At 43.6% G+C, this 18,484-nt stretch overlaps 1 protein-coding gene across 1 annotated transcript in view; it reads right to left on the bottom strand.

The window, feature by feature from the left end:
* Positions 1 to 18,484, bottom strand: part of col4a2 (collagen, type IV, alpha 2) — a 77,058-nt gene that overhangs the window by 11,931 nt on the left and 46,643 nt on the right. Inside the window, exons 5-34 of the mRNA XM_078262095.1 lie at positions 16,753 to 16,887; positions 16,615 to 16,659; positions 11,502 to 11,618; positions 11,332 to 11,400; positions 11,147 to 11,182; positions 10,927 to 10,980; positions 10,792 to 10,827; positions 10,619 to 10,660; positions 9,787 to 9,858; positions 9,619 to 9,663; positions 9,453 to 9,500; positions 9,325 to 9,360; positions 9,186 to 9,230; positions 7,784 to 7,844; positions 7,137 to 7,250; positions 5,140 to 5,289; positions 4,881 to 4,952; positions 4,525 to 4,676; positions 4,376 to 4,448; positions 4,153 to 4,259; positions 3,580 to 3,763; positions 3,169 to 3,213; positions 2,790 to 2,864; positions 2,329 to 2,427; positions 1,998 to 2,219; positions 1,692 to 1,853; positions 1,430 to 1,600; positions 1,133 to 1,276; positions 899 to 1,024; positions 618 to 799 (exon numbers count right to left, since the gene is read on the bottom strand). Coding sequence (XP_078118221.1) covers positions 618 to 799; positions 899 to 1,024; positions 1,133 to 1,276; positions 1,430 to 1,600; positions 1,692 to 1,853; positions 1,998 to 2,219; positions 2,329 to 2,427; positions 2,790 to 2,864; positions 3,169 to 3,213; positions 3,580 to 3,763; positions 4,153 to 4,259; positions 4,376 to 4,448; positions 4,525 to 4,676; positions 4,881 to 4,952; positions 5,140 to 5,289; positions 7,137 to 7,250; positions 7,784 to 7,844; positions 9,186 to 9,230; positions 9,325 to 9,360; positions 9,453 to 9,500; positions 9,619 to 9,663; positions 9,787 to 9,858; positions 10,619 to 10,660; positions 10,792 to 10,827; positions 10,927 to 10,980; positions 11,147 to 11,182; positions 11,332 to 11,400; positions 11,502 to 11,618; positions 16,615 to 16,659; positions 16,753 to 16,887 — 2,919 coding nt within the window. The remainder of the gene's footprint in view (positions 1 to 617; positions 800 to 898; positions 1,025 to 1,132; positions 1,277 to 1,429; positions 1,601 to 1,691; positions 1,854 to 1,997; positions 2,220 to 2,328; positions 2,428 to 2,789; positions 2,865 to 3,168; positions 3,214 to 3,579; positions 3,764 to 4,152; positions 4,260 to 4,375; positions 4,449 to 4,524; positions 4,677 to 4,880; positions 4,953 to 5,139; positions 5,290 to 7,136; positions 7,251 to 7,783; positions 7,845 to 9,185; positions 9,231 to 9,324; positions 9,361 to 9,452; positions 9,501 to 9,618; positions 9,664 to 9,786; positions 9,859 to 10,618; positions 10,661 to 10,791; positions 10,828 to 10,926; positions 10,981 to 11,146; positions 11,183 to 11,331; positions 11,401 to 11,501; positions 11,619 to 16,614; positions 16,660 to 16,752; positions 16,888 to 18,484) is intronic.

Genomic DNA, 18,484 nt, shown 5'->3' with positions numbered 1-18,484 from the left:
TGTAAAAAAAAAAAAAAATTAGTTGAAAAAACAGCTGCATGCTGCGACTATGAGAGCGACTAGAGTAAAGCAAAACAGTAATGCCGTGGGCTATAAAAACAAAACAGTTAGAGCTGAGGGAAACTGAAGAGTCAGTGACAATTCTTTGTGGGTTCATCACTACTAATGACCCCTTTCATATACAAGTAGCCATGTATATAAAAATATTGATTATAGCCGCTTTATGTCTTGAAGCAGAGATACTTATTAACGTTGGAAATCTCCCTCCAAAGTTCCTCTTGCAATCCTCTTGATGAGTTAACGGAACTTCAGCTGTAGAATTATGGAGTGGCTCTTTAAGGGCAAAACATTTCTTATATGGATGGTTTCTTACAGTATGGTTCTGCTCACCCCATGGGCGTAATTCATGGCAGGGCCCCAATTATCAGAACTGGAGTTTATTCAAAGTTTTTGTTCCTTTTTAAGGTTTTTGTTGCTTTTTTCAGAATTTTTGTTGTTTTTTTCGACGTTTTTGACGCTTTATTCAAGTTTTTTTCTATGTTTTTGTCGTTTTTTTTTTAAATACACAATCTCAAACCCCCCCCAACGTTAAACCCAAAATTACACCCTTGGCTCACCCTGTTGCCTGGCATTCCATCGAAACCTGTAATTCCTTGATTTCCAGTAAGGCCAGGCATTCCTTTCATCCCCTGCAGCCCCTCTGCTCCTGGATCTCCATGGTAACCTTTCTTATTGCCAGGGTTTCCAGGAGGACCATGGGTTCCATCGTAGCCTGGCACACCGGGCAAACCCTTAACACCTGTGGAACAGAGCAGGATGTGAGGAAGTGAAGCGAGAGAGGACAGCGGAGGTGAGAAGGAAAGAGTGACTGATATCAGACTGTACTGCGGCTGCACACCTCTCGGCCCGGTGAAACCTTGATTTCCAAAACGCCCCTGTTCTCCCTTTGTTCCCTTCATGTCAACAATCATCTGGGCGGGGATGTGAGGCTTGTCTCCGGGTGCCCCTCTCAAACCACGATCACCTGGCAGACAGAGATGCTAAGTAAACCCTTTATGTGTTGGTCCCAACAGAACACAACCGACTTAAGACCCAGTGGGATCCCAAACATTTTATAACAGAACAGACTCACCTTTCTCTCCACTTCGACCCTTCACTCCTTTTAAGCCAACTTGGCCCGGCAATCCAGATTCCCCACTGAACCCGCTAAAGCCCTTCACACCTATATTGCCCCTGTTACCCTCAAACCCTGGCATGCCTGGAGACCCTTTGTATCCTGAGAAAGAGAGGGATCATCAGGCATCACAGAAGACAAACTTTACTGACCAAAACAGCTTAAATCATGGACAAATTACATAGATTTGATATTTCATTTCAGTCTATATTCTTTAAGGAACAGTTTATCTCACTAAATATCTGAGGAACAAACCCTTCATTCCTGGAAGTCCTGGGCGTCCATCTGCACCAGGCTTTCCCATTTCACCTGATGGGCCATGCTCTCCAAAGGCACCATCATTACCGTAGGTCCCTGGGTTGCCTTTTAATCCAATTGGACCTGGAGGTCCCGGGTCTCCTTCAGTTCCCCTCTCTCCGGGTAAACCTGGTAAGCAGGATGATGTGAAAAAAAAGATGTCAGACACGAACAAAAACATTTCTGAGAGAGAGCGTGTCAGTGTGTTTGTTGGTCAAACCTGGCTGTCCGGTACCACCACGCGGCCCAGGAGGACCTGCTCGCCCAGGATCACCAGGGTAGCCGTACTTGCCCGCTGGCCCTGGCCTCCCTTCCTCCCCCTGCAGGCCCGGAGGGCCCCTTGAGCCCCTTGAGCCGATCATACCAGGCATACCGCCCATTCCTGGAGGAAACGGATGAATAAGAACATCAGATAATAGCTTAATCTTTCAAATGATGCCACCAATGCTGAAAGTAACGCAACGTGGCAAAGCAAGACAAAGTGATAGGAAGGTGAATTTAGTGACGAGGTGAGGACATGGCGAACCTGGATAGCCTTGCTCTCCTGGATCACCGGTTAGGCCTTTATTCCCTTGAAGCCCAGGCAGCCCTGCGTCTCCGGGGGGTCCTGGTGATGCTCCAAAGATCTCTCCGTGAGCACCCTTCTCACCTTGTGCCCCGTGCCGACCGTGCTCACCGGGCACACCAGGGACTCCTGCTGAACCTTTGCTGCCAGGAACCCCCAAGTCTCCACGGGGGCCGGAAAAACCTGGATTGGAAGAGCCATAAATGTTAATAAAATACAATGATATGGACTAAAGAGAAATCAAAGTTCAGATGGAACTATTGCCCAGTAGTGTTTTCTTCCCACTCCTTACCTGGTGGTCCAGGATGGCCACCTATGCTTTGATCTCCTGTTTCTCCTTTCTCTCCACGTGCTCCATGTGGGCCCTGTGGTCCTTTTTGGCCAGGCTGACCTGTTGGTTCACAAAATATAAACAGGGCATCGAAAATGACTCAAAGCAGGTACCCTGCAGGCAACATTCAGCACGAATTTCTCATTGTTTTAATTTTAAATTTAAATTTAATTCATATTATTTATTGATCCCCGGTGGGAAAATTACAAATTTTCACTCTGTTGTTAGAACACACATCACTCAGGTCCTATTCATGCATAAATGGAGAGATGTCAGAGTGAGGGGGCCGGGACTGCTGGACACCTCTCCGGACTACCAGTCCAAACTCCGTACTTCTGCCCGTACGGGGACTACTTGAACCAGCGACCCTCCGGTTCCCAACCCAACTCGGACACAGACCGAGCTACTGCCACCCTTGTTACCTGGGAGACCTGGTAATCCACTGGGTCCTGGAGGTCCAGGCAGCCCCGGAGGTCCTGGAAAGGCATCACAAGGACCTGAGAGTAAAAATAAACTTTAGGGTCTTTAGGGCAACATCATGGTTGTATGTAAAAACTGTGTTTGTGAAAAATGTGAAAATGACTATTTGGGTGCAATTGATTTTTGTCTACTGCCCAGCGTGGATTGTTTTTTCACAACATGGCATTATAATTATATTAACTGGTATCTCCTTACGCTAAATCTCCAATTGTAAACAATTCAAATGTCATCATGCACACAAGTCAAATAATCCAGAGGCAAAAGCACAACAGAGTTGTTACAAAGGGAGCAATAAGGTGAAAACGTTATTATACCAGCTACCTGTTACATCCACCTGTCCTCCATCTCCTGTTGGACTACAGCCGCCTTTCAGTTGCAAAGAATGAAAGAGAGAGAGAGGCATTCGGAACAAGAGTTATTTAAAAGCACAAGCATTATCTCAAACAAGCTTCGCTGCAGCTGGTTTGAGGGATGCAGTACCTGCATCAAGGTGACAACAGGAGGCAAAGAAAGAAAAGTAAATCAAATAGCAAAATATACTCGACATGCTTCCTTCTTTTTCAAGATCACACGCTATTATATATTTGAAGACAGGTGAGGTAAAATTAAATACTTAGTAGAGTGAAAACAGGTCAAATCACCATAAGGACATAAAGCGTCGTAAGAGAAATATGCAACGCCATATTGAGGTTGGAATAAAAGTACGGAAGGAGGCAGTGAGCCACCTCTCACCTGGGCTGCCAGGTGTTCCTGGAACTCCGTCATAGCCCGCGTGGCCGTCGTCACCAGGTAAACCACGTTGGCCCTTAACTCCCCCAAGGACTTTACCTGCTTCTCCACTTAGCCCGGGTGCACCGGGTCGACCATGCCGACCTGGGAAACCTTTGTCTCCAGGTTCTCCTCTGGCACCTTCTCCCTGTGATCGGCAAAAACAGATCATGTCACTTTCGCTGACACCCTAAAGCCGCCTACACATGATAAGCGATTTGCTCTCTGTGCACCGCTAGGTAGGACGCAGAGCAAAGCGCAGTGCAGGTATTCGTCATCAAGGGTGGCAAGCAAGCTAGTTCCCGTTGCTAGGTAATGACATGCTGTTATCTCATTGGTTGCGCTTTCGAAAGGTCAGCGGCAACTAGGTCAAAGTTGAAATAATTTTTAACTTTGAGCGCAGCGCAAAGCGGCAATTCCGAGTGGTGTGCGATGCCAGGGGTAGCGCAGCGCATAGTTGGGCGCCACCGCCCTCCCCAAGTCAACAGAATATGACGTGTATGCACAATATCAAACTGCCATGACTGATGAACTCACTGGAAGACCTCGGCTCCCAGGGATACCAGGCAAACCATTATGGCCCGGAGCACCAAACGCTCCCGTCTCACCATCTCGACCGTGATCCCCTGGGTCTCCAGGATATCCTGTAGCGATCATACACAGACATGCATACAATCAGAACAGTATGCACACACATGGCAGAGGCGGTATTGCCTGTTTCTGGCCCATTTGATCTGATGAAATAACAGCTACAGTTCACCTTTCTGTGAGGCCACACTCGGTTCGCCTTTCCGACCTTTTTGGCCCGGCACACCGCTGAGCCCAGGAGGTCCCTGCGAGACAACACAGAAGAGTGTAAAAAAAAATGAACAACGGAAAAGACAATGTAAATGACTCGATTGTTCTTACAGTGAATCCGTCGTCTCCTTGGGGACCTGGTTCTCCTAAATCACCCTCCTGACCAAACTCTCCGGTCATCCCAGCATCACCGCGGTCACCGGCAGGGCCAGGTAGCCCCGGTGGAGAGTTTACAATGGTGCATTCACACAACCCATGATCACCTGAATGTACACACCATTGCATTCACAAGTCAGCAACATTGTGTTACTGAAGATATTATGAAAATTAACTTGACTCTTTTGCTCAGGGCTATATATTAAATGGAGGAGTAAGTAAGTACTTCAGAAAACATCCTGCGTTATTAATAAAATAATCCATCATGATATCAACAAACTTCTTTAGCATGAAGAGTATAACTACAGCACCTTTCAGTCCTTTATAGCCTGCATTGCCAGGCCTTCCTCTCCCACCAGGAGCCCCCTTGAAGAACTCAGCCCCTAGAGATGTATAGAAATACAGTAAAGGTACTGACACAAAGGAGAACGTTTCAAATAAACAAGAAAGGAAGATAAAATATTTAAAACCTTAGCGTGAACTCACTCACTCACTCACTCACTTATTTACTCACTCACTCACTCACTCACTCACTCACTCACTTATTTACTCACTCACTCACTCACTCACATGTTCCTTTGGGTCCTGGAGGGCCCCTGACCCCCGGGCGCCCGCTAGAGCCTGGGGGTCCTGCCCTGTCAGCAGGGCGTCCTGGATCCCCTGGTTGGCCCTTATCTCCTGGCTCTCCCTTCATACCAAATGGCCCCATGAAATCCCAAACTGACAGATACAGAAGGAAATTCAAAAGAATATTTTTATTTTTGGCTAAAACTCTTGACTGCTCAGTTGAGTCATCTTGGAGAACACGATTGTGAGTTTCCTCTGTTCTACCTGCTGAAGCAGCTACGTTGTGACAACGGTATACTGTGTCACATGTAAAGTAGCCTAAATGTTTTGTAAAAAAAATGAATATGTTGTAATGTTGCCTTGAATGTTTTGCATTTTTTTCAATTCATACTCCTTTTGTAAAGTCACAACGGGAAATATAAAGACTAATTGATGGTTTGTATATAAAGAAGCCGGAAAGAACCTCACATACCAACCAATATAGGTAAAGGTAGTCAGATAGGTACAGCAACTCAAGTACATTTCCAGAAGAAAGCCTGACGCAAGTGCAGGATGTCTGCTCTCTGGGTGTTGCTGTTCTCAAAATCCCTTTGTTTCGGGAAACAACAACAAACTTCGAGCAACAAGTTACATGCTGAAAATGGCACGTTTTGAAGAAAATGTGGATCGTGCAACAAGGCAGGCCTCCTTAGTTCTTTCAGGGAATGATTGTAAAGATTTACAAAGACGATGTTTACGCAATTTACTATGTAACTGGGACGTTTTGGGACCAATTGGTGGGGGTTGCTGTGGACATAATACACACGGCAATACACTGGTAAGAGCAAATTAGGTTTAACCATGTATCCAGCTAATTTAAATAGCTCCTGTTACTGTATTGTAACAGCTAACTTCATTTAATATTATATGTGGCGTTTTTTTTTTGCGGGGTGCAAATCTTCCACCAAAACAAGTTCTTTCCCCGAGACTATTTTGCAGAGCCAGCGTCGCTGCGTCCGGAACTTAGCGCTACCCAAGACGCTTGTGATTGGTTTACAGAAATGCAAACAACCCAGAGTTTTTAAATAAAATCCTATCCCAGAATTTATCTGTGGTGTAGCCAGACCTTATTTCACAGCGCTGTGGAGATAGATCTGGCAATGCGAGACTAAGGTATAGGTAACCGGGGCTGGGTTGTGTGACTTGTTTTATTTTGACAGACTAGTAGCCAAAATCTATCAGAGGTTTCTACTGGAATCTGAAATTGATTTCATGGAGATACTACTTTATAATAAGACCCACTTTACACATGCCTTATAGCCTCTTATCCCTCTGAACAATATCTTAGTTCCATATAGGTCACCGTACAGTCTAGGCATACTAAAGAATCTTTGTTCCTAGAATATTATATTTATATTTAGATATTTGTTTAGATATTTTACTTCATGTACCCTTGAAAACAAGATAATCTCTTAAGGGGTTTATCCTTCTAATAAATGTCTCTAAATATGCTTGAGTTTAAGTCTTCTGTGTGTTTGGTCAGTCCACCTTCTAGGATGTTTTTTTTGGTTTATGACAATTTGCACTAAACTCTTGAACTGACACTGAATATTTACTTAATATTATTTATGATGTATTTAAGTTAATACTGTCATTATGTCTCTTATATGTATCTCACATATTGTGATTCTGTGTAGTGATTCTACTACTGTATGTACGGCATATATTCCATGTCTGTCTGTCCTGGATGATGGATCCCTCATCTGTTCCTTTTCTTTAGCTTCATTTTTTCATTATTCCCTATTAAAGTTTTTAGTGTGGATTTTTTTTCTTATCTGAGGCAAGAGTCTAAAGCTAGAGAATGTCACATTGGTGTACATACTTACACATTTGTGATTTGGGGATATACTGTATGAATGAAATTGACCTCAGAATTTGACCATTGCAAGTTTCATATACTGGTCCCTTTACTTGTATGTTGTATGTGAATTAATCACTTTGTATAGCTCCAGTTTACAGACCTTGTTGCTGTGTTTCAGAGGCGGGGCGTCCTGGGGGTCCGGGGAAGCCTTGGTTTCCAACAGGGCCTCTCTCTCCCTGTGGACCCTGCTCACCAGGAGGACCGGTAGGACCAGCTTATCAAAGTCAAAGCATAATTAAAAGAAACAATTATTAGCATATTATCCTCGTGCATCATTGACACTGCCTGTAACGGTTTTAATCCATTCTCATGCAGCTCTGTAACAGATTATATATGAAGGATTATTAAGAGTTTTCTAAATGTTATAGCCTCATTTAATTATATAGTGTAGTAATACTACTGATCTGTTTGTTTAATACTTCTGGAATACAAACAAATTAGATTCTCGTCTTCTTCTTTGAGTAATAATTGGAAGATTTCTCTCGGACATTCACTGCCACATTAGTTTGAACACCAACATGACACAGACTCCTCAATGAACCCACAACCTCTTTCTTGAACACTTCCCTTTTTGCTCTGACAAGTTTGTGCGGTCTGTTAAAGTTCAGTAATGGCACTAATTTCACCACAGAGTTTCACTCCATGTCAGCAACTTTTTTCTCAGACTGCCGTGGGTTTCATCTTCAAACCCTTTCTATTTTCTCTTGGCTGATTATTTGACTGTTTCTCTGGTATTAACCAATTTACCTCCTGAAATCCAGGGCCAGTTTCCTGATGAAATCAGTTCTCCTGGGTCACCTCTGACTCCCTGAAACACAAACTTAATGTCAGTCTTTCAGTATTCAGCGGCTGCAGTTTCACTTGTCATTTTAATGAGAGAGATCACAAGCTGGACACATGGCTTGAACATGACTGTGACAAATATCCTGTTGTATTCTGTGTTTGTCTTATTTCTCGTTTTCTTTTAGTCTATGTTCTCTTGGCTGGTTTGACACTGACAAGGTTCAAATAAGATTTTTAAAGCCAGACACGGCAGACGGCTATTTTGCTTCCATAACATGTCTTTCTTTAGACTACGCATTTAGATTTTTATTTCTTACACTTTGTCTATTTGCATCTGTAGATTTCTCCTACGGCTATATAGGATAAAAGTAGGCCTATAAAATTATATAAGATATAGGATGCTAAATCTGTAAATAGTAGTTTGCAATAAAAATGTATGGAATTTTACAAAACATATCTTTAAAGGCTGTTTTCTCAAAAAAAGAAAAGAAATCTCCACTTCAGTAGCACTCACAGTACACCAAACTTTCCACTTGTATTCAATCTATATTCTGAATGTATTTACAAAACATACTTTCATACAGTATATTATTCATATCCAGATTGATATAACATATTATTCCTAAAAACATGGAGGAAATTATTATTGCTATTATGGCCGTTGACAGTTTTTCCGATGTATGGAGTGATAAAAAGATATATCCAAAATTCCCTCTGTAGAAAATAATCTTTGACTCTAAGATGTCAACAAAATGAAACAAGAATTTTGAACCTGGCTTTATCCAATGTTCAGATTTATGTTCTGGTAATGTATAAAAATGAGCACATATTTAATTAGATAATGCCTCATTTGAATATTTAAACACAACATTTCAAAAAACGTGAAATACAAAAATAATCTCTTGCTCTGGGGTCTGAGGGTATCTTCAGACACAGATCATTTTTGCATGCTCTGATATTGTTGTCAATTTGAACAAATGTAAGCAGCATTTTTAAAGTACCATGACTTGTTTTGTATTTAAGTTCACATATAATAATATATAAGTACAAAGCAGAATGTATTTCATGATTGTCCTTTTTTTCATGTAAGTAATCAACTGTGGAAGTTTCATGCTGATATCTATTAGTCCAAAATGTTACACTATTCACCTGTTGCCTTAAAATCTGATAACAATGTGTGCCAAAATGTTGTTGATCATTTTTTTGAGGAGTGAAGTCCCATAATAGCATGCTAATTATGCCATTTGCCCAGAATTATTGACTATACAAAACCGTGTGTCGAACAGCCCATTCAGGTGTTATGCCATTGCCTGGGTGCACAGACGCACAATTAGGGAACAGGGATCAGGATCAAGTGCATTCTCACCTTAGGACCATCTCTGCCTTTTGGTCCTTGTTCACCAAAATCCCCCTGAAAAAGTGTTGTCAACATTAAGTTATAAAATGACATTTAATGTGGCAATACAATAATGATGTAGCATCTCTCATTTTTCACCCAAACATACCCTTGGTCCAGGACGCCCATCTGCACCAGATGGACCCTAGAACGGCATAAACAGCACATGATATGAACTTAACTGACGGATAGAGGGCAGTTTCTGGCTGAAATGTGCAGAAATGTCCTTATGCTCACCCGTGATCCAGGGAATCCCATCACACCGGTTTCACCTTTGTTGTCAGCCTGAAATAAACCAAAGAAAAGAAAAGATGAGCGAAGGAACTGACATGCTGAGATGTTATTGTTAAAATGTGTCTATGTACGTAAACATGTGTATGATCGTTCATGAGTGATCCCATACCGGATCTCCTATGTTTCCTTTCAGACCTTTCTCACCACGAGGTCCCTAAAATAATGAGAGAGAAGGATATTATTGGTGCATGTGACAGTGTCCGACCACAAAGACCAAAGAGACCATATTTGAACATTACAGCAGTTAAATGAATAAAAATGAACATGTTGAACAGACCGTGGGGCCGTAGGGGGGCAGAATTTGTTGATGAGTAGAGTTTCCTGGCAGCCCTGGCAGTCCGGCTTCCCCCTGTGGTGGAAGTAGGAAGTCAACAAAAATCAGCCGACTCTCAGAGAGAAACAAATCATCATCCAGTTCTCAGATCCTTTACTTACGTAAAAGTACCAATACAACAGTTTCAAAATATTCCATTACAAGTAATAATCCTGCAATCAAAATTCAATTTAGGTAAAAGTACCAGAGTATTAGCAGCAAAATATACTTAGAGTAGCAAAGTGAAAGTACTTGTTATGCATAGAAATTGCCGCTGTGACTGACATGTTATTATATATGACATTACTAGATTGTTAATACTGATGCTGGAATGTGTAAGCAGCAGTTTAATGATGTAGCTGGTCTAAGGCAGAGCTAGTTTTATCTATTTCATTTACACTTGGGTAGCTTAGTCTAATGGTGAGACGCGTCGGGCCGCCTTCAAAGGGTCACAGGATAAATCTGAGGGGTTGTTATATAGTTAGTTGGGGCAGAATATAAGAAAAAATAAATGTAGTGGAGTAAAAAGTGTAATATTTTCTGAAGTAAAGTAAAAGTATCTCAAAGCTGTACATAAGTACAGTACTAGAGTAAATGTTAGTTACATTCCACCACTGCAAATCTTTGCGAGGGAACGTACAGTTTTAGAGTTCCAACTGGAGTTGCCTAAATTATTTCAGGATTTTCCGTGCAGCCACAGCAAACCATTTTGTTGCCATAGCATTTGCTTTACAGTGATGCAAGTAGACTTGACTAATAGATATTAGCTATGTATTTGACAAACATGGTCACTCACGTCATCTCCTCGGAGTCCCTTAAGCACTTTGGTCATAGTGCCCTGCCCAGAAAAACAAAAAACACCTGAAGCTGCATTCATAAACTCAAGTTCCTGTTTGATAACATTTCATGCAGTATTCATACATCACATTTCTATTATATCACATTAATTATATATTAGTGTTGCCTTACCTTTGGTCCACGGGGACCTGGAGGCCCTGGGGGACCCTAGAAGAAGACACAAACAGGATGCTAATAAGAACTTTGCATCATAATAGAAGGAGCTTCTCAAACTAAAATTAAAACGGCACTCAAACACACACTTACCTTTGGACCTGGGAAACCTATGTGACCCTGCTGTCCTGGGTTTCCTTGAGGCCCCTGACAATAATCAAATAAAAGGTGGTAGATGAGACAGATAGCAACAACAGAACATTTTGTAAAAGTTAGTGCTAATGTCATACATCATATCTAACAACCAGTATTTGATCATGTCTCTGATCATGATCAGAATACAGCAACAAATCATTTTATTAAAGTGTCTTACAAATCTTCCGTTGGGCCCTGGTGTGCCTGGATCTCCCTGTGGAGAGATGGGCAGAGATTCATGAGTTAATGAGCTCTATAAGACTTTGTCAAGGCAATATCAAGTATCAATATCAAGTGCAATTTTATAAAGCCAGGAGTTCTTCAGAACAAAGGTCAGGTGTGATGTACACTCCTCTTGCTCACCCTGAAGCGCTCCATGTACACAGTGAGCTCCAGAGAGTCTCCCTTCTGTCCCTTCCAGCCTGGCTGTCCCTGAGAGATGAAAACAATAAGACTGTCAGTAATGGTCAATTACAGGAAATCAAACTCTATTCATTTCACAAATCACTCTCCAGGTTTGGAGTTGCACTTACAGGAAAACCAGGTGCGCCATTATAGCCGGGTTGTCCCATTAACCCTGATTCTCCGTGTGTCCCGTTACAGCCGTCTGCACCTGGCCTTCCCCTTGGCCCAGCTTGTCCTGGATGGCCCTGTAGAGCAAACGTCAATTAACAACAGAACAGTCAGAACCATTCTGGATCTTTGCGATCACACAAACTCTAAAACAAAGACTGCTTGGGAGGGGGAACTGGGACTCCAATTTACTGACGAGTGGTGGCAGAAAGTTGTTGATGGACTGAGTACTGTGTCATCTTGTGCACATCTTGGGCTGATTCACTTTGAGGTTGTACATAGGGTCCACTTTTCAAAATCAAAACTGTCTGTTATTTTCCCGGAAGTAGAAGATAAGTGTGATAGATGTCTGAACCCACATTGCCACTTTGTCCACGCTTACACATTTTCTGGTCTGGTTATTTCAATACAATTTCAATTATAACAGGAATAGATTTTCAACCGTGCCCCTTAATTGCTATTTTTGGGACCTCTGGCCAGTCAGATCGACTAACTTAAGCACAGAAGGGAATTTTTAGTTTCACGTCTTTACTAGCCAGACGTCGAATTCTCTTACAGTGGAAGTCTCCAAACCCTCCTTCAGTTTCACAGTGGCTCAAAGATGTTGTGTTTTTCTTGAAACTTGAGAAAATTAAGTACACGATGAGAGGTGACACTGACTTACAAGTCTTACCAGACTAAGTTCTGTTATATTTTGTATGTATGCATATTATTATTCCGCTTCTCCGGGAACCATCACCTTATCGTGGTGGAGAGGTTTGTGTGTCCCTATGAACCTGAGGGCTGTGTTGTCTGGAGCTTTGTGCTCCTGGTAGGGTCTCCCAAGGCAAAGTGGTCTCAGGTGAGGGGCCAGACAAAGAATGGTTCAAAAATCCTATGAAAAATCGAGGAAGGGATGAAGTGACCCTGCCCGGAGGAAGCCCGGGGCCCCCGTCTGGAGCCAGGCCCAGATGGAGGGCTCGTCAGCGAGCGTCTGGTGGCCGGGTTTGCCACGGAGCCCGGTCGGGCACAGCCCGAAAAAGCTACGTGGCGGACATCCCTCCATCCCATGGGCCCACCACCTGTGGGAGGAACCGCTGGGGTCGGGTGCGCTGCCACATGGGTGGCAGTGAAGGTCAGGGGCCTCGACGGACCAGACCCGGGCAGCAGAGGCTGGCTCTGGGGGATGTGGAATGTCACCTCTCTGTGGGGGAAGGAGCCGGAACTTGTGCGGGAGGTGGAGCGCTACCGGTTAGATCTGGTGGGGCTTACCTCTACGCACAGTCTTGGTTCTGGAACCATACTCCTGGATAGGGGTTGGACTCTTTTTCTTCTCCGGAGTTGCCCAGGGTGTGAGGCGCCGGGCGGGTGTGGGGATACTCACAAGCCCCCGGCTGAGCGCCGCTACGTTGGAGTTTAACCCGGTGGACGAGAGGGTCGCCTCCCTACGCCTGCGGGTTGTGGGGGGAAAAACTCTGACTGTTGTTTGTGCATATGCACCAAACAAGAGTTCAGAGTATTCGGCCTTCTTGGAGGCCTTGAGTGGAGTCCTGCATGGGGGCTCCAGTCGGGGACTCCATAGTTCTGCTGGGGGGACTTCAACGCGCACGTGGGTAATGATGGAGATACATGGAGAGGCGTGATTGGGAGGAACGGCCTCCCTGATCTAAACCAGAGTGGTTGTTTGTTGTTGGACTTCTGTGCTAGTCATGGATTGTCTATAACGAACACCATGTTCGAACATAGGGATGCTCATAAGTGTACTTGGTACCAGAGCACCCTAGGCCAAAAGGTCAATGATCGATTTTATAATCGTTTCATCTGATCTGAGGCCATATGTTTTGGACACTCGGGTGAAGAGAGGGGCGGAGCTGTCAACCGATCACCATCTGGTGGTGAGTTGGGTCAGGGGTTGGGAGAAGACTCTGGACAGACCTGGTAAGCCCAAACGGGTAGTGCGGGTAAATTGGGAACGTCTGGAGGAGGCCCCTGTCCGACAGACTTTCAACTCACACCTCCGGCGGAGCTTTTCGTGCATCCCTGTGGAGGCTGGGGGGCATTGAACCCGAGTGGACAATGTTCAAAGTTTCCATTGCTGAAGCTGCGGTGAGGAGCTGTGGTCTTAGGGTCTTGGGTGCCTCAAGGGGCGGTAACCCACGAACACCGTGGTGGACACCGGTGGTCAGGGAAGCCGTCCGACTGAAGAAGGAGTCTTTCCGGGATATGTTATCCCAGACGACTCCGGAGGCAGTTGCAAGGTACCGAAGGGCTGCAGCCTCTGCCGTGAAAGAGGCAAAGCAGCGTGTGTGGGAGAAGTTGGGAGAAGACATGGAGAAGGACTTTCACCTCTAAATCGGACGCCATGGTTCTCAGCAGGAAACCGATGGAGTGCCTTCTCCAGGTAGGGAATGAGTCCTTACCCCAAGTGAAGGAGTTCAAGTACCTTGGGGGTCTTGTTCGCGAGTGAGGGGACAATGGAGCGGGAGATTGGTCGGAGAATCGGCACAGCAGGTGCGGTATTACATTCAATTTATCGCACCGTTGTGACGAAAAGAGAGCTGAGCCAGAAGGCAAAGCTCTCAATCTACCGGTCAGTTTTTGTTCCTACCCTCACCTATGGTCATGAAGGCTGGGTCATAACCGAAAGAACAAGATCCAGGGTACAAGTGGCCGAAATGGGTTTCCTCAGGAGGGTAGCTGGCGTCTCCCTTAGAGATAGGGTGAGAAGCTCAGTTATCCGTGAGGAGCTCGGAGTAGAGCCGCTGCTCCTTTGCGTCGAAAGGAGCCAGTTGAGGTGGTTCAGGCATCTGGTAAGGATGCCCCCTGGGCGCCTCCCTAGGGAGGTGTTCCAGGCACGTCCAGCTGGGAGGAGGCCTCGGGGGAGACCCAGGACTAGGTGGAGGGATTATATCTCTAACCTGGCCTGGGAACGCCTCGGGATCCCCCAGTCGGAGCTGGTTAATGTGGCCCGGGAAAGGGAAGTTTGGGGTCCCCTGCTGGAGCTGCTACCCCCGCGACCCGACCCCGGATAAGCGGATGAAGATGGATGGATGGATGGATATTATTCCAACTAAGCCAGGGTGGGGTGGGGTGGGTGAGTTTTGTGCCTTATTTTATTTATTTACTCTTTGTTTCCTTTTCTTTTTCCTTGCCTTTTATGTATAATTTGTTGTGCTCTGTAATTTTGTCTTCTGTGTATTTTTCTGTTTAAAATCTAAACTGTACAAGATGTCTAGTTTCAAAACTTGATTCTGATCACAATAAAATATGTTGCAAAAGAACACATCGCCGGCAGAATCAATACAGTGAGCTTCTCTTGCTGGATAGACTTACAGGAATGCCATCGCTTCCAGAAAACCCAGGAACGCCGGTCATTCCCTGCAGAGCGACAAGAATCACACAAAATAAACAAGTGGACAAGCAAGAGTGTTGTGATTCAACAATTAGATGAAAAAGAAAAGGATATTTTACCACATTTCCTTTAGGACCTATGATGCCACTACGGCCGCGGTCACCCTTCTGCCCCTTTGGTCCTTGGATGCCTGGATCACCTGGTCTCCCTGGAGGCCCCTGGGAGCCCTGAGGACCTAGAGGACCAGGGTGACCCTGAGATTGAGAGACAGAAAAAAAGATTTGTTGATCAAGGACGCATACACCAAATAAATTTGTCAGCGGCTGCACATTGGCTTAGAGTTTGACGCATAACTTACCAGAATCAATTATCTATTGATTTCTATTCATCAATAATGTCATGAGTGTTAGGAGGAACAAAAGCTGGGTAAACACTGGTGATATATGGGGTAACAAAAAGCATGCAAACTTACCTGTTTAAAAATAGAGAAGATTTAAAAATAGGATGTGGTAGTGTTATTAAGGCAACTAAAGCATCACAGCAATGCAACAAAACCATTCTCTTTTAAATTAAACATATGTCCCACATTTCTGCCCTATTTCCCGATCCCTAAATTTCTGCTTGCATTTTCTGATTGCATCACAAGGGGGAGACAAACACCCTTTTTTCTAGTGAAATCCACGCCTTCAGCACTCCAGGCTCTCTACAGCCATCCAGTGGTCAATTAGTGTAGCTACATGTGTCCACTGTCAGAGAACAGCTGATCGAAGCCAAATAAGCAATATAGCTAAATACACCTTAAACATTTTTTTTTTTACATCACTGAACTCCTTTTAGTTCTTTTTCAACTTTCCTGGGACAGAACGAGCGGACACATTAATAGATTCTTACACACAAATTACTTCATATATTCTAGTTTTAGAATCAACTTGGATACAGTTTAAAACCTGCATGGTGAAATTTTTTTCCCGAAGAAATAAAGGCCCGAAAACACACACATTATTGCAAGACATGCCAGATAGAGCAGTGAGGAGATTAAGTTTCAGATAAAGCCCGACTCTGCTGTCAGATATCTACTTAATGAAAAAAAGACTGGCCAAGCAAGCCTGAAAGATAAAGGGCTGTTTAAAGAGGATTTTGATTGATGACTGTTTGAAACTGCAGACAGCCCCTAATCTGTAAGCTAAATATAACAATTTGATATTCACAGTGATGAAAGAGAGAATACAGGCAGGCAGATAGGAAGGAGGGAGAATGTGAGTCTGGCTGTGGCGGAAGTATTGGCTCAAAGATGTTATGTTTTTCTTGAAACTTAAGAAAATTAAGTACACGATAAGAGGTGACACTGATACGTTTCTTCGTATATGGCAGCCTTTTCTATCATATTTCGCAGACTTACAAGTCTTATCAGACTAAGTTCTGTTATATTTTGTATGTATACATATTATTCCAACTAAGCCAGGGTGGGTTGGGGTGGGGTGGGTGGGTTTTGTGCCTTCTTTTATATATTATATAAATATATATATTTTATTTACTCTGTTTCTTTTTCTTTTTCCTTGCCTTTTATGTATAATTTGTTGTGCTCTGTAATGTTGTCTTCTGTGTATTTTTCTGTTTAAAATCTAAACTGTACAAGATGTCTAGTTTCAAAACTTGATTCTGATCTCAATAAAATATGTTGCAAAAAGAACACATCGCCGGCAGAATCAATACAGTGAGCTTCTCTTGCTGGATAGACTTACAGGAATGCCATCGCTTCCAGAAAACCCAGGAACGCCGGTCATTCCCTGCAGAGCGACAAGAATCACACAAAATAAACAAGTGGACAAGCAAGAGTGTTGTGATTCAACAATTAGATGAAAAAGAAAAGGATATTTTACCACATTTCCTTTAGGACCTATGATGCCACTACGGCCGCGGTCACCCTTCTGCCCCTTTGGTCCTTGGATGCCTGGATCACCTGGTCTCCCTGGAGGCCCCTGGGAGCCCTGAGGACCTAGAGGACCAGGGTGACCCTGAGATTGGAGAGACAGAAAAAAAGATTTGTTGATCAAGGACGCAATACACCAAATAAATTTGTCAGCGGCTGCACATTGGCTTAGAGTTTGACGCATAACTTACCAGAATCAATTATCTATTGATTTCTATTCATCAATAATGTCATGAGTGTTAGGAGTGAACAAAAGCTGGGTAAACACTGGTGATATATGGGGTAACAAAAAGCATGCAAACTTACCTGTTTAAAATAGAGATTTAAAAATAGGATGTGGTAGTGTTATTAAGGCAACTAAAGCATCACAGCAATGCAACAAAACCATTCTCTTTTAAATTAAACATATGTCCCACATTTCTGCCCTATTTCCCGATCCCTAAATTTCTGCTTGCATTTTCTGATTGCATCACAAGGGGGAGACAAACACCCTTTTTTCTAGTGAAATCCACGCCTTCAGCACTCCAGGCTCTCTACAGCCATCCAGTGGTCAATTAGTGTAGCTACATGTGTCCACTGTCAGAGAACAGCTGATCGAAGCCAAATAAGCAATATAGCTAAATACACCTTAAACATTTTTTTTTTTACATCACTGAACTCCTTTTAGTTCTTTTCAACTTTCCTGGGACAGAACGAGCGGACACATTAATAGATTCTTACACACAAATTACTTCATATATTCTAGTTTTAGAATCAACTTGGATACAGTTTAAAACCTGCATGGTGAAATTTTTTTCCCGAAGAAATAAAGGCCCGAAAACACACACATTATTGCAAGACATGCCAGATAGAGCAGTGAGGAGATTAAGTTTCAGATAAAGCCCGACTCTGCTGTCAGATATCTACTTAATGAAAAAAAGACTGGCCAAGCAAGCCTGAAAGACAAAGGGCTGTTTAAAGAGGATTTTGATTGATGACTGTTTGAAACTGCAGACAGCCCCCTAATCTGTAAGCTAAATATAACAATTTGATATTCACAGTGATGAAAGAGAGAATACAGGCAGGCAGATAGGAAGGAGGGAGAATGTGAGTCTGGCTGTGGCGGAAGTATGTTTCTGTTCTCCAAACCGTACCTCATTTTCAGATATCACATTTTTATTTCCTAATAAATTGATACATTTGCAATGTGTCTGCAGACTCGGCCAGTAAAGTACGTGTTCTCTCTTCACCTACTTCATTTCACTACACCAGAATCGCTGCTGGATTGTAACAAGGAGACAAGCGGGATACAAACAAACACACTCCAGGAAAGTGCATGAATATTGAAGTGTTCAGTGCAGGCGGGCTGTGTGTGAGGGCAAGGAGCTTCAACCTAAAGATCAGGTTGAACAGATGCCTCAAACACAAATGTATCTCAGTGTTGTGTGTGTTATTTACATCTCTGGGGGACAGGACACGGCCAGGGGAGGCAGAGAGTAGACAAGGGATGGTGGGATGGAAACAGAATAATACGAGGACAGTGCTTTTACAAGGGTTGAGGGCGAAGATACCATGGGAATTATGCGTGTTTGCATGGTCTGGGAGTTCAGGGGGTCAGTAAGTGATGACCTCTGAGGCCTGGGGGCCTAACACTGTTCCTGTGAGAACCAACTAAGTGGTGTCCCAGACAAAAAAATGCTCTG

This window comes from Sander vitreus, chromosome 11 (assembly GCF_031162955.1).
Source record: "Sander vitreus isolate 19-12246 chromosome 11, sanVit1, whole genome shotgun sequence".
Taxonomy (NCBI): Eukaryota; Metazoa; Chordata; class Actinopteri; order Perciformes; family Percidae; genus Sander; species Sander vitreus.
This window is presented reverse-complemented; position numbering and strand designations above follow the sequence as displayed.